The 12,599-nt window shown below is 38.4% G+C and overlaps 1 protein-coding gene across 2 annotated transcripts in view; it reads left to right on the top strand.

Annotated features, from left to right (window-relative positions):
• The window catches only part of SHQ1 (SHQ1, H/ACA ribonucleoprotein assembly factor), a 107,490-nt gene that overhangs the window by 4,795 nt on the left and 90,096 nt on the right, over positions 1–12,599 (top strand). For both annotated transcript variants that reach the window (XM_063291593.1, XM_063291592.1), the window contains exons 3-6: positions 2,457–2,518; positions 3,588–3,710; positions 5,112–5,275; positions 10,569–10,681. In XM_063291593.1, coding sequence (XP_063147663.1) covers positions 2,457–2,518; positions 3,588–3,710; positions 5,112–5,275; positions 10,569–10,681 — 462 coding nt within the window. The remainder of the gene's footprint in view (positions 1–2,456; positions 2,519–3,587; positions 3,711–5,111; positions 5,276–10,568; positions 10,682–12,599) is intronic.

The following is a 12,599-nucleotide window of genomic DNA, read 5'->3' as shown; positions in this document are numbered from 1 at the left end:
TGCTCACATCACAGTATCTCATATTTGAATGCAAATTAGAAATTGTTTATTCGGCATACAGAAAAGCGTTACATTTCTTTATCTCCTGGATAGGAGGGAAAAAGGAATGAACTATTTTGAATCCTGGATGACATAGCTTTGAGTGTTTTCAAACACTTTGAAACCGTGTTTGCTTGCCATAGTGATTGCTCACTTATATGGAGAAATTTCTCTGCAAATATATGCACAGAAGCATGTACACACACAAGAGCCAATGTGCCCATGTGGTACAGTGATTAAGGTGATGGGCTAAAGGTAGGGAGACCCAGCTTCTAGTCCTCCCCTAGGCATGGAAACTGGCTGGGTGACTTTGGGCCATTCATTTTCTTGTAGCCCTAGACTGGGAAGTTGAATGATACTTATCTATCAACCCACATCGGGATTATTATTTAAAAAATGCATGCACACATGCACGCCCAAGCACAGATTCAGGCACTGTAACAAGATACTTATCATTTACGTGTTTTTGAAATAATATTTAACACTCATTCTCTATAATTCTTGTTCTGTTAAAGAGATGTTGCGTATACAGTAGAAACTCAATGGATCGTTTGGGGAATGGAGGTAATGTCCATTAAGCCAAATGTCCAATAAATTCAAATTTATATACTAACATTTTTTATGTCATCGGATGTTGTTTGTATAATTAGAAAATTGAAGCAAATGACATACAAATGTCAATTATGCCATTGTGCAAATGATGTAAATTAGCTCAGTTTTCTGGACTGCTTTAAAAACAACACGTTTTGTCCCTGTTTGGGAATGAAGTCCAAAGAAAATGTCCATTCAGTCTGAAGTTTGCTGATTGAAGGTTTAGAGAATTAAAGTTTATTTTATATAATAGGCTGAAACTGCAGTAGCAATTACTAGCTGTCACCACATCATTTTTAATGGGTTTGGTGAGATTGAGTGTGGCATATGGGCTTTATGGCCAGGCTGGCTGCTGCTGGGTAGGCATGGGTCAGCAAAGGAAAAGGACTAAAATGGAGAGAAGAGGCTCAGGTGTGGCCTCACAGTAGGGCTGTGCAGTCATGGGGGCAGAGGAACTGCCCTGGTTGCTAGCCAGGACTGTTGTGGGGCAGATGGAAGCAGTGGTTTGATTGGCAAAACTTAGTGTATTGGTGTTGGCATCTAAAGCCCTGGGGGAGAACCCACCACCTCAGTTGCTGGGGGAAATGCTGCCTGTTCAAGCCATAAAAGAGAGAAGCAAAACGGAAAGACACTTCGCCATATTTGAGCCTGTGCTGCTTTGAAGCATCAAGGCAGTAAGTGCCTTTGGAGAGACTGTGCAGGAAGTTGGTGGCTGGAGAGAGACATAGTTATGTGTGTGCTGGACTGTGCAGGTGCTAGTTCCTGGCCCAGAGGGAGAAGATGGTGAACAGATTGGCTGGAGGCTTCCCTGGGAGAAGGGAGGTGAAGGCCCTGACCGGAGGACATGCTTCACCCAAAAGCCAAAGCAGATGGGGGCAGAGGGAGGCAGCTGCCTGCAGGCAAATGCCTGGAGCCTTCAGGAAAGTCCCAGACTAGGAAGGGCTGAGTAGAAAACCCAGAGAGAAGTCTCCACAGAGGGATGGCTGTTGAGGTCTGGAAAAGCACAAAACAAGGCTTTAAGCACACAGCAAAGTAACTCAGCCAATTCCTTTCTTACCATTCTATCCTAATAAAAAGCTGAGGGGGAGGTTGGAGGAGAACGTGGGGAGGTGATAGCTAAGCAATGGAGTGGATGGTTGCTAGCAAATATCCCTGGGAGAAAGGTAGAAAAACTTAGAAACTGTAAAGTTTGGCCACTATGCTATAAATGTTCCGGTCTTTTTTCCCCTGTAATTCCTGTATATACCCCTTCCTTTGTCTCTGTAACACAATTGTTCTCCTTAAAGACACCCCTGCCCAGCAATAAAAGAACCCTCAGTCATGCTGTGACATTAGTAATGAGTAATCACTAATGAATCCAGTAATTTTTAATTCTACAGAGTTATATAGCATGCATACATCTTACCTGGAACTGAATGAGGTATCCTGAGTCTGTTGGCACTTGATAATAAATAAAACAAGTTTTATGTTCCCTTTCTTCCTGAATGAGTAGATCAAAATACCGAGAAAGCAAGAAAAAAAAATTAAACAGTTCAAGTGTGATGGGACTTCAACATGTTCCATTCACAACTCTACCAAGGACATGGTGATTATTCTGACATTCCTGGTGAAAGTGATACCAGTGTTTGTCCATTCACAATTTTATTCTCTTTTCTGCTTGCCACCTCTTTAAACTACTGTATATAACTTACTATTTGGACTTGTTTCACATTGCAGAGTCTGTGCAATTTGATTTGCCAAAATGTTACATCTGTACGCTGGTAGCTCATCTTTCTTACACTAATAAAAGACATTAAATAAAATACTTATTTTTTTTTCCTTCACAGATTAACACTTCCTGGAAGAGTTGTGGAAGATGGAAGAGAGAAAGCATCATATCATGATTCAGGTTTGTTTTGCAAATGTCCTCATTTTTTGAAAAAAAAAATTATATTGCAGCAGCACTCTTTTGCTTCCAGTTCCACCAGTAATTCAAAGCTATAGCATGTTATCTTGGCTTCTGGCAGGTCTTTCATTTAAAATGCCTTTCTATATAGAGATAACATGTTTAAAATGATTTATGGCTGCTAGACAGAGGATGAGGAAGATCCCCCATGTTATGAATTTCTTTGCATCAAAATAACTTCAGACCCTGTTCAAAAAAGAAATTTAAATTGCTGGTGCACCCATCTGCTTCCTTCTGAATATGGGTAAATAATAAATGAAGGGGAAAATGGATTTGCTAACCTTCCCCTGGATAGAAGGAAAGCCAAGCAGAGCCAAGCAGGGTGGAGTTTTTTTGTTTGTTGTACCCAAATCCAAAAGAGCTAATTTATATCATGGAAATGGAAATCTAGATTTTCAGTTGGTTTTTTTCATTATATTATACATCCCCACAGCTCTTTTGAGAGCCAGTTTGGTGTAGTGGTTAAGGCACTGGGCTAGAAACCGGGAGATCAGGAGTTCTAGTCCCGCCTTAGGCGCAAAGCCAGCTGGGTGAGCTTGGGCCAGTCACTTCTCTTAGCCCTAGGAAGAAGGCAGTGGCAAACCACTTCCGAAAATCTTGCAAAGAAAACTGCAGGGACTCGTTCAGGCGCCCTGTGAGAATTGGACATGATTGAATGGATTAAAAAAAACCAGCTCTTTTACTTTATTAGAATTTGCCCTGGGAGATTTCTCAGCCCTCTAGTGTAGATTTTGAGGGTATACTTGGTGATGCAAGAGGAGGAAGTTCTCCCGGATCCCATTTTCACTGATGCAGAATTCTGCCGAGAAAGATGGACCGCAATATTCCAGTCACAATTTGGTTTTCATTCTCAAGGTGGTGGTTGTGGGGAAAAATCAGAGGAGGGGACACCATGATTGCTGCCTTGTGCTCCTGAATGAGAAACAGGATATAAATTTAAGAAATATTTAAATAAATAAGAAAGCTAACTGAAGCTTTCTGATGGAAATTAAAAAATGCCTTTTATTTCCAGGGATATTTACAATCCACCTTCCCAAAGAGATTCCTGGAGAGACGTTTGATGGCCTAGATATGTTGACAGCTCTCTTAGCACCAAAGAAATCCAGATCAGCTAAACCTTTAGTGGAAGAGATGGGTTTGTATGATTTCATTTTTGAAAAAATGGTTTGCAGGCTCTTATTTCTCTATATAACATGCACTGGAGGTAAGGAAGTTTTGTAAGTTAACATTTAAAGATTTAAATAAAATAGTAATGCTCCTTCTTGTTGATGAACCTACTGGAAGATGCCATATAGCATATTAAGAAATGGTTTATTCCCATGTTTTACTGAATAAACTGACAAATTCTCTTATGGATTGTGTGTTAAGTAAGATAAGCCAGCTCCATGTTTCATCGTCTGTCCTACCTGCTCTCCGTTATTTCTTGGCGTCCTATTTCTCAGTTTTATGAGAGGTATTAAGAGCTGAGCTTGGAATCCTTTGAATGGAAAGCATGTGCTTTACTACTGAGCTGAGATACTTTTCTTGTTGCTATCTCTGCAGTTCTGGTTACTGAATATCTTCCATCTGTGATCTAAATTCAGGACATCACCTTGCTCTTTTTCAGAAATGAGAAGAGCAACAACTAATACAATATAACTGTCCTTGGGAACAGCCCTCCACCAAGCTGGGCCATACCTTGTGAAAGGCTGCCCTTCCACAACCACTAAGTCATGGTTTGATTTCACCGGAGTTCGTTAAAGAAATCGTGTTAGTTGTCTTCACACGTGACACTATTCTAAAACTATTCTTAAATGAAGTAAACCACATTAGTGTTTTAGGTTTTTTTTTAAAATTAATTTATTTAAATTTATTGGCTGCCCAACTTCATTGGGCTCTGGGCAGCATACAAAACTAGGAAGAACATAAAAACAGGTAAAAACACTGACCCACAAAGGCAGCCCAGGCTAAAATAGAGTTAGCAAAATGACCACCCATAAGAATCCACAATGAGAATTAAAAGACCAGGAAGTCCCTCACAATTGTGTTTGGCAGCCCGTCTCATAGAAAGGCTAAGGATGGGGTAAATGGGGATTAGGGAAAACCTGCCCTCAGGACAAGCGTAAGATATTCATTAAACTGGATTTTTAGACAAGGTCCTTATAGTTTCACATCTACCATTTCTGCTCTGTAATTTAAAAATTATCAGGAAGAGAAATAATTGGCTGGGTCATACAGCATGGTAAGTTGTGAGTTTTTTAACCGTGTATTTTTGAGCCACTCACTATGAAGTTTTTTTGGGTTGGCTTTTTTAAAAATTTATTTATTTTGGCACTTGCTGAAATCTTGATCCTGACCATATCGGTCTGTGGTTAATCTAAAGAACAGGGTAAATCGGTATGATCCTGAATCTTTTGGAATGTACCTTTTTAAATGAAGAGAATTGTTAATTCAATAAACATATTTTTGGTGGCATTTAATATAATGGCATCTAAATGTCTAATACAAAAGTTTGATATTCCTGTAATAGCAGCTTTTGTTGGCAATGCTTGTTCAGGTGCTCCAGATGAGGAGAACATGGAGGCGGAGGAGGAGGAGGAGGAAGAATTTGACTGGGAAATAGAACAGACTCTTCAAGAAGAAAGCACGGAGGGTCCCTTGTGCCCCTCTGGTGCCTATGGATTTGGAAATCAGAAATCAGAAGTTTTTAGACGTCTTCAGGTAAATGGGGGCATTAAAAAAAAACACAGACATTTTAGTAATCAGAAGTGCATTTTTCATATATCATAGAGCAATAAATTCTGAAAAAAATGCTGAGTAATATAACTGTAAAATATATCCTTATCGCAGTTTTCTTGAAATGAGATGCAACTGCTGTGTAAGCTGAGATGTCTAAAAGGTTGTCCCTTTCAATTTATATGTTTTTTAAAAAAGGTGTTAGGAGCCAATCCGAAATAGAAGTTGATCTATTTGAAACATTTTATAATCTTTGAACCTTAAAATGGAGAGAGAAATGCTTAATAAAATGGAACTTGAGCTTCACTGAATAAATAAGCCTTGATTCCATAATGATTTAGGAAGAATACAGTGTATCCGTTGGTGATGTATATTATGTAATTTATTTATTTATTTATTTGTGTCAGAAGCATCACAATTAAAATAAGGCATACTATAAAACATGGAATTTAAAATAGAAAATAGAAAAGTTTAAATATATAAAAGCTAAACAGATCTTGCCCAGAAACTGGTAACATTAATTGTGTTCTGTCATACTGTCATGAGGTCCTCAAATGTGCATTGATCAGGGCACAAAGAACAAGTGTACATATGTATTGTTCTCTGCATGTCTCCACAGTCTCAAAGGGCAGAGGCCACCAAATAGCACCATTTGTTCAGAGTATCTCTGGATCGTGTATGCCCATACAAAGTCTGTTCAACGATTTCCATACTTCCCAACTTTTGCCAGATCCAGGTGCCAGCTCCTCTGCTGGTTCCATCCAGTGTTGATTTGTAGCTTTCAGTAGCTCCACTCTACTTCTAAATTCATCAAAATCTTCCATCGAACTAAGGAAACTTTTAATCTCTGAGGAGCTGGTTGTAGGCCATACAGAGGGTGTTGTTTGGATATTGATGGTTTAAGCCTCTCTCTATATGCTGCTGCTTCTCTACGGACAGCAGGCAGGGCAATGCCACCTAGGTGATATAATATATTAGGTGCCTGACTTAATGATAAATAAATTACCTCACTGTTTCAATGAGCTTACTGCAAGCATGATTGATTTTAGTAAATCTATACTAAGCATGACAGTAGTTTGGATCCAACCAGCTATTTGTAGAATTCAGAGTTTTACAAAATCTGCTAATGTATTTTTGATGAAATGTTAAACATTGAAAAATATAATTATAGAAAAAATTTTTGAGATACACATATATGCAATACAAGTAGTCCTCACATAACGACTATTCATTCAGCGACCATTTGAAGATACAATGCTGCTGAATAAGTGGTAATTACAGATGGTCCTCAAAGTTACAACCATTGCAGCACCCCCACAGTCAGGTGATCAAAATTTGGGCGCATGGCAGCCCGCCCACACTTACAACTACAGCGTGTGCTTCAACTCCCCCACCCACCTATCTCCCCCCATCTTTGCCCTTTTCACCGCCCTGCGCTCTGCTACCACTGCATACTCTGCTGCCCTCAGCTGACCTTCACCATCTTCCTCCTCCTGCCCTCTGTGAAGCCTCACATGGCCTCCCGTGAAGGGCCAGCAGCTGCCTCAGCTGAGCACGCCTCGTCAGCAGCAGGAAGAAGAAGACGGTGAAGGTCAGCTGAGGGCACCAGGGTAGGCAGTGGTAGCAGAGCGCAGGGTGGTAAAAAGGGCAGAGATGGGTGGGGGGAATTGAAGCAGAGGCGAACATGGCAGGGCAGGAGAAGCGTGAATTCCTGGTTTAACCACAACCGAGGCTATTGGAACTGCCATCACTAAATGGTGCAGTCACGTGTTTCACCTGATGATCACATCACTTAGCAACAGAAATTCTGGTCTTAATTAGGGTCATTAAGCGAGGACTACCTGTATATGACATGTACATTTGTAATGATTACTTTGCATTTATGGGAAATTATGTAGTCACTATTTGCTTGGAATTTCTGCAGATGTTTATAAAGCCCTATGATGCTGTCTACTTGGTTCATGTAGCATAATAAAATTCCTTTGCATAATTGGCTAGTGCAATGTTAACAGGGCCATTTAATGGCATTTTGTGGTCTGAACTAGCTTCTCCTTAATGGAAAACGGCAGGAGGTAAAAAAGATTTTGCGCCCTATATAATGCATTTTATATGACAAAGTATAGTCAGTTGTAAACCTTAAACATATTGCTTGAGGATGGCAGACTTTCTATTGCTTTCTTTTTAAGAAAGATATTTCTGTATAACTGAAGAGAAACAGCCACAGTGGACACATTTTTGAAAAAGATAAAATATATAAAGGAAAACTTCAGTGATAAATGACCATTTTGCTTTGTCCATTGTGACACCTCCTACATCCATACATCTTTATGTTCAGACTTGTGCTTTAATACTCTTAAATAATGTGAAGATAAGGAAGTTTAAAGTGGCCACATTGGTAGATGTATTCTTCAAAGCTTTGAGAAGGCCTTTCTTCAACACAGCAGCAGTCTGAAAAAGGGCAAGACTGAATGAATCGCAGAGGAAATGACACAAGTGCCATATGGGCAGGAAAACATAGGCTTAGGAGGAGTAATTAAAATTACTTTACTTTATCAAAAAGCAAATACCATATGATTGTGTGATGTGGATTCTTATAGTAAGGCATTATAGCTTCCTGGGGGAGATTGTTGCTCACTTTGCAATTAGCATGTTGTTGATACTAGCCAAATATCAGTATGCTGAGAATTGACCAGGCAATAGGGCTGAGAAAACTGTTAACTATTAAAAAAAAGATAACTAATCAATTCATTGATTTAAACTTCTCTTTGGGAGTTTTTCCTTTTGTACTATAGAAGTATAACAAAATAATTTCTGCTCTAGTCAAAAATTGTAGTTTATGAAGTATAATCTTTTAGAATATCTATCTATCTATCTATCTATCTATCTATCTATCTATCTATCTATCTATCTATCTATCTATCTATCAAATTTGTCACCACCCATCTCTTCTCACCAGAGGGACTTATATATGCATGTGAATCTTAAAGAGTTTATTGTGCTGCAAAATTGCAGCAAAAATTATAGCTATTTTAATATGGGAATAATTTTAATATGGGAAGAACTCTAGCAAGGGGAGAGTAAAAAGAATTTGACAAATGATGTATGCCCACATCATTTTCAACCAAAATAATATCTTCAGTATTATACCAAGCTTCTATAATAAACACAATGGGCTATTTAATAAATAGAGAAAGAGACTTGAAATTTGAACTTCATGAGTCAGTCTGGAACTTTTTATGGCACAACAGTCCTTTTAAATCCATTTAGCATGCCATTAAGAATTGACTATAATTCATAGATGGTATTATGTTCCTTTAGAATTATATTATATTAATTACAGACTGTTTAGATTGTGCTGGAGGGATTATAATCAGATTTGTACATATTACCATCACTCACAGCAATGCTAATTTTAGGTACTTACTTGGGTCAAAAGTTTTTGAGAAAATAAAAAAAAATAATGAGTGATCTCTAGCAGTTAATGTGGATTTATTTCCTAAGTCTTATAAACTGTGACACAAGATTTTTTTTTTGTTAACTGCTGGATTTACTGAGGTTAAATGGTGGAAAACTAAAGTAAACACTCCTGCAAATTAAGCTTGGCTCTTGGTAACTCCACATCTGTGGCCATGCAGTTTTATTGTTAACAGTGTGGATGGATGCGATTGCCATTGCTTAGCCTGGCAGAAGGGTGCCACCTTCTGGGGAGAGAACTTAAAATTTTGCAAGGGTTGTTTGGATCACTGATTTAAAAATGTGGGAAATTACATAGAAAAGTCAGCACAGCAGCAAAATGTCTAGAGGAATCTGTTACAGTTTTTTTTATTCAGATTTGTTTCTAAAAAATTACTTTGTCTATATATATTTCTGTTGAGCAAAAATGTAAACAATACATCTTAAAATATTTGTATCGATCAAGTTTATCAGTATATTTATATATGTTCTCAAATAATATCTATTTTAGTTGCTTTTGTGTCTGTTGGTATTCTGCTGATATTCTATTTCTCCTAATTAAAAAAAGGGAAAAAAGGACAGGAGAGAACCACACAGAGTCATTTGGGTAGTATATAAATTTAATAAACAAATACAATAAAATTGGGGTTAATGTTGGGAGGAGGCATGAAAGGTTGAGCAGGGAGTAGTAGAAAGACCAAAGACGAAGCAAAGAAGCAGTCCCTCTGAGGATCATCATCTGAGAATGACTAGCCCAGAGATTTACAACCTATTTGAGCCAGTTGGCCCATTTGGAATTTTAAGGGGATTGTCACAAAATGGCTGCCTTGGGCTGGGCTTGCCCTTTTCCAGAAAAGGTTACCCTTGTGGGTGTGGCCAATCATAAGAGAAAATGGTGAGTTTGCTCCCTGCAGTGCTATAGCTTTCTAGGGTGTTTCTTACTGCCACTGATTTTTCCCTGCCCCCCCCTTTTTTTCTAGGCAGGTAAGTACAATTCCAAGCAAAGCAAAATACAATCCAAGCAAAGCAGTACAGCCATCTGTCCTTGTTATTTTCTAAAAATGCCTATGGCCACCTGAGATCTAGAGTCATTAGATTAAAGATGATATTACAGGTTGCTCCTTTGCTTTGCATCAGTGTGTGCTGGCTTCCCTTTTTTTTATGATTAAAAATGCTCAAAAGTTAAAATCAGGTGCTGCAGGAAGCCTTAGCAGGTGCTAATACCTATCTGTTTACAACTTAGCATTTGCAATTGTAGCTTATTCAACAAACCCTAGTTTAGTGAAGCATGCATCTACTAACAGTTTAGCATGCTAGGTTTTAAACTAAACAAAACTTTAGCCTGGTTTTTTCTTGCTATCAGTCACATGAGAGAGGAGGGCTATGCTTATGACCTAGACTGGTTATATGTACAGTATATGCAGCCATTAAAACAATTAAGATAACCTAATCCATGGTTAGTGAGGCATGGAAAGTGATCTGTCTGTCTTGAGGATTTTTCTGTGTGCAATAGGAGGCTAATATATTGACCATGCAGCAATTAAGTGAGGTGTCCCAGGACTATTACTGCCATTTCTTGTTGCATGAAGGAGTACAGGTGACTAAATTCTGTGTATTTTTGCTATTGTTCAGCTCTTTGTGTTTTGGAATATTTGATTGCAGTCAAATAAGTGATTGATGCTTTTCATAAAGAATTCTTCAGAATTTGTGATGCCTCCAAAATCATCTTTAGTGTCTTAAAGTACAACTTTCTAAACTCTGTACAATGTATGTTCTGCCTTGTTTTACTCAGTAATTGTTAATTGGTTTGTTCTTTTCCTTACAGGATGAACTTAATGAAGTTGTTGATATTAAAAATCCAGATATTACCCCTGTAGCTGAACGCAGAGAAAAACGACTTGCAGCAGAAGCTGCTAAATTTGATCCTGATCATTACCTGTATGTCTATACCTGCTTATGTGGTCTGGCAATAAATGGTTTAGGATCACTGTACTGTGCAATTGAATTTAAATCCTCTCTAACCCCCTCATTGATCTTCACAGCCCTTCTCAGTTTTCCTGCCCCTTCATCTGGTCTCTCCCACCTCAGTCCAGATTTAGACAAATTACTGTATCCAGAAAAGGCTTTAAACCATTTGTTAATTTTATTTATTTTGGTATGAAAGAGTCAGATTTATCAATGAATGCAATAGAAGACTGAAGCTCAAGTTTCCAATGAAACATGGAGCTCATTTGCTGATTTTGTGCCAGTCACACTTTCTTAGCATTATCTCCCTCAAGGTCATTGTTTTGGAGATAACATTAGGAAGACACCTCCCACACTACCATAAGTGGCCTTGAGCTCCCAAAAGAAAGGGAGGATATAATGAAACTTATACTCCTTTCCCACAAATGTCAAACTGTAGATTTCACTATTATGCCCTCATCTCATATAGATGCAGCCAAAAGTATTGGTACCCCTCCACTTTTCCTCAAAGAATCTTTTGGCGATTTCTGTATGTTGAAGTTCCAAATTAACAAGAGAGGGGAGAGAGGACAACCTGGTGTATACTTCTCTCTAATAAAAAGGAGTTAGACAAAATCCCACTATTTCTCACCTGCACTTTTGAAGGAAAAAATATAATCCATTTTAAGAATTGCTAAAGAAAAAAAAAATGAGAAAGTAACTTTTCCCAATATCTATCTATCTATCTATCAATCAATCAATCATATTTTTATCACTGCCCATCTCCTTCATATGGGGGGCTCTGGGCGGTTCACAATAAATTTAATATATTTTATTAACAAATTTTACCTCAGGTAGTCCTCAACTTATGATCACAATTGGGGCTGGAATTTCCACTGTAAGCCATTGTGGTTGTAAGTCGAGTCACAGATCTGGTTTTAAAATCACAGATCTGATTTTATGACAATTTTTACTGTGGTCGTCAAGCAAATCACAGTGGTTGTTAAGCAAATCATAGGTGGTTAAGCAAATCCTGCTTCCCCAATGGGCATTTTTTCCAGAATATGGCAAAAAAAATCACAAAATGTGATCATGTGACTGTAGGACAGTGCAACCCATTGTAAATATGAGCCAGGTGCCAAATGTCCAAAATGCGATCATGTGACTGTGGGGGTGTGCAGCATTTTGCGACACTCGGAAGTGCTTTACAGGCCGTAAAGCGCTCATTCCAAGATCGCCGTAACTTCAGGCCATCGTTAAATGAATGGTCGTAAGTCAAGGACTATCTGTATTCCTAATGAAATCATTACAGCAGGATCTACCTTAGTATAATCAAAAGCTACAGGACTGATTAATACTCTTACCTTGTCATCCCCTTATCTAAGATGAAGAAACTGCTTGATTAGTGTAGATTGGTTTGTTTATTCAGATGTTTGCGCTGCTACAATCCTAAGACTTATATCAAAGCTTCCTTGGAAACTGCCCAACTCCCAAATACTGACTATAAACCTCACGTGGGCCAGTAAAATGTTTTGGAGAGTAAGAAAGGCAGATGGCTGGAGACTAGCATTTCATTTGAAGCGTTTCAGGCTACTTAAACCTAAAGAAATAATAATCTCAGTTGCAGATATGGTACTTTATAACCCAAGAAACAGCACAGGTTTTGCATTAACTTTTCAAGAGACTAACACAATGTACTGTTTATTGCTTTATAAAACATGTACCCTGTAATAGAGCACACAAATTCCAGTAAAAGACATAGAAGCACAACAGGAGTTTTCAGAGATCTTGGTGTATGAGATTGGGGCCATGTGTGTAGACACGTGCATGTGTATGTAAGTTTCCCAGTATGACCTATCCGCTGTTCTCTAATCTTCAATGGCTGGTTTTTCCCAAAATGGATTGTTCAAAA

The sequence above is a fragment of the Candoia aspera genome, chromosome 2, assembly GCF_035149785.1.
Source record: "Candoia aspera isolate rCanAsp1 chromosome 2, rCanAsp1.hap2, whole genome shotgun sequence".
NCBI classification, from domain to species: domain Eukaryota; kingdom Metazoa; phylum Chordata; class Lepidosauria; order Squamata; family Boidae; genus Candoia; species Candoia aspera.
Note: the sequence above shows the minus strand (reverse complement) of the source record. Positions and strands in the feature narration are given on the sequence as shown.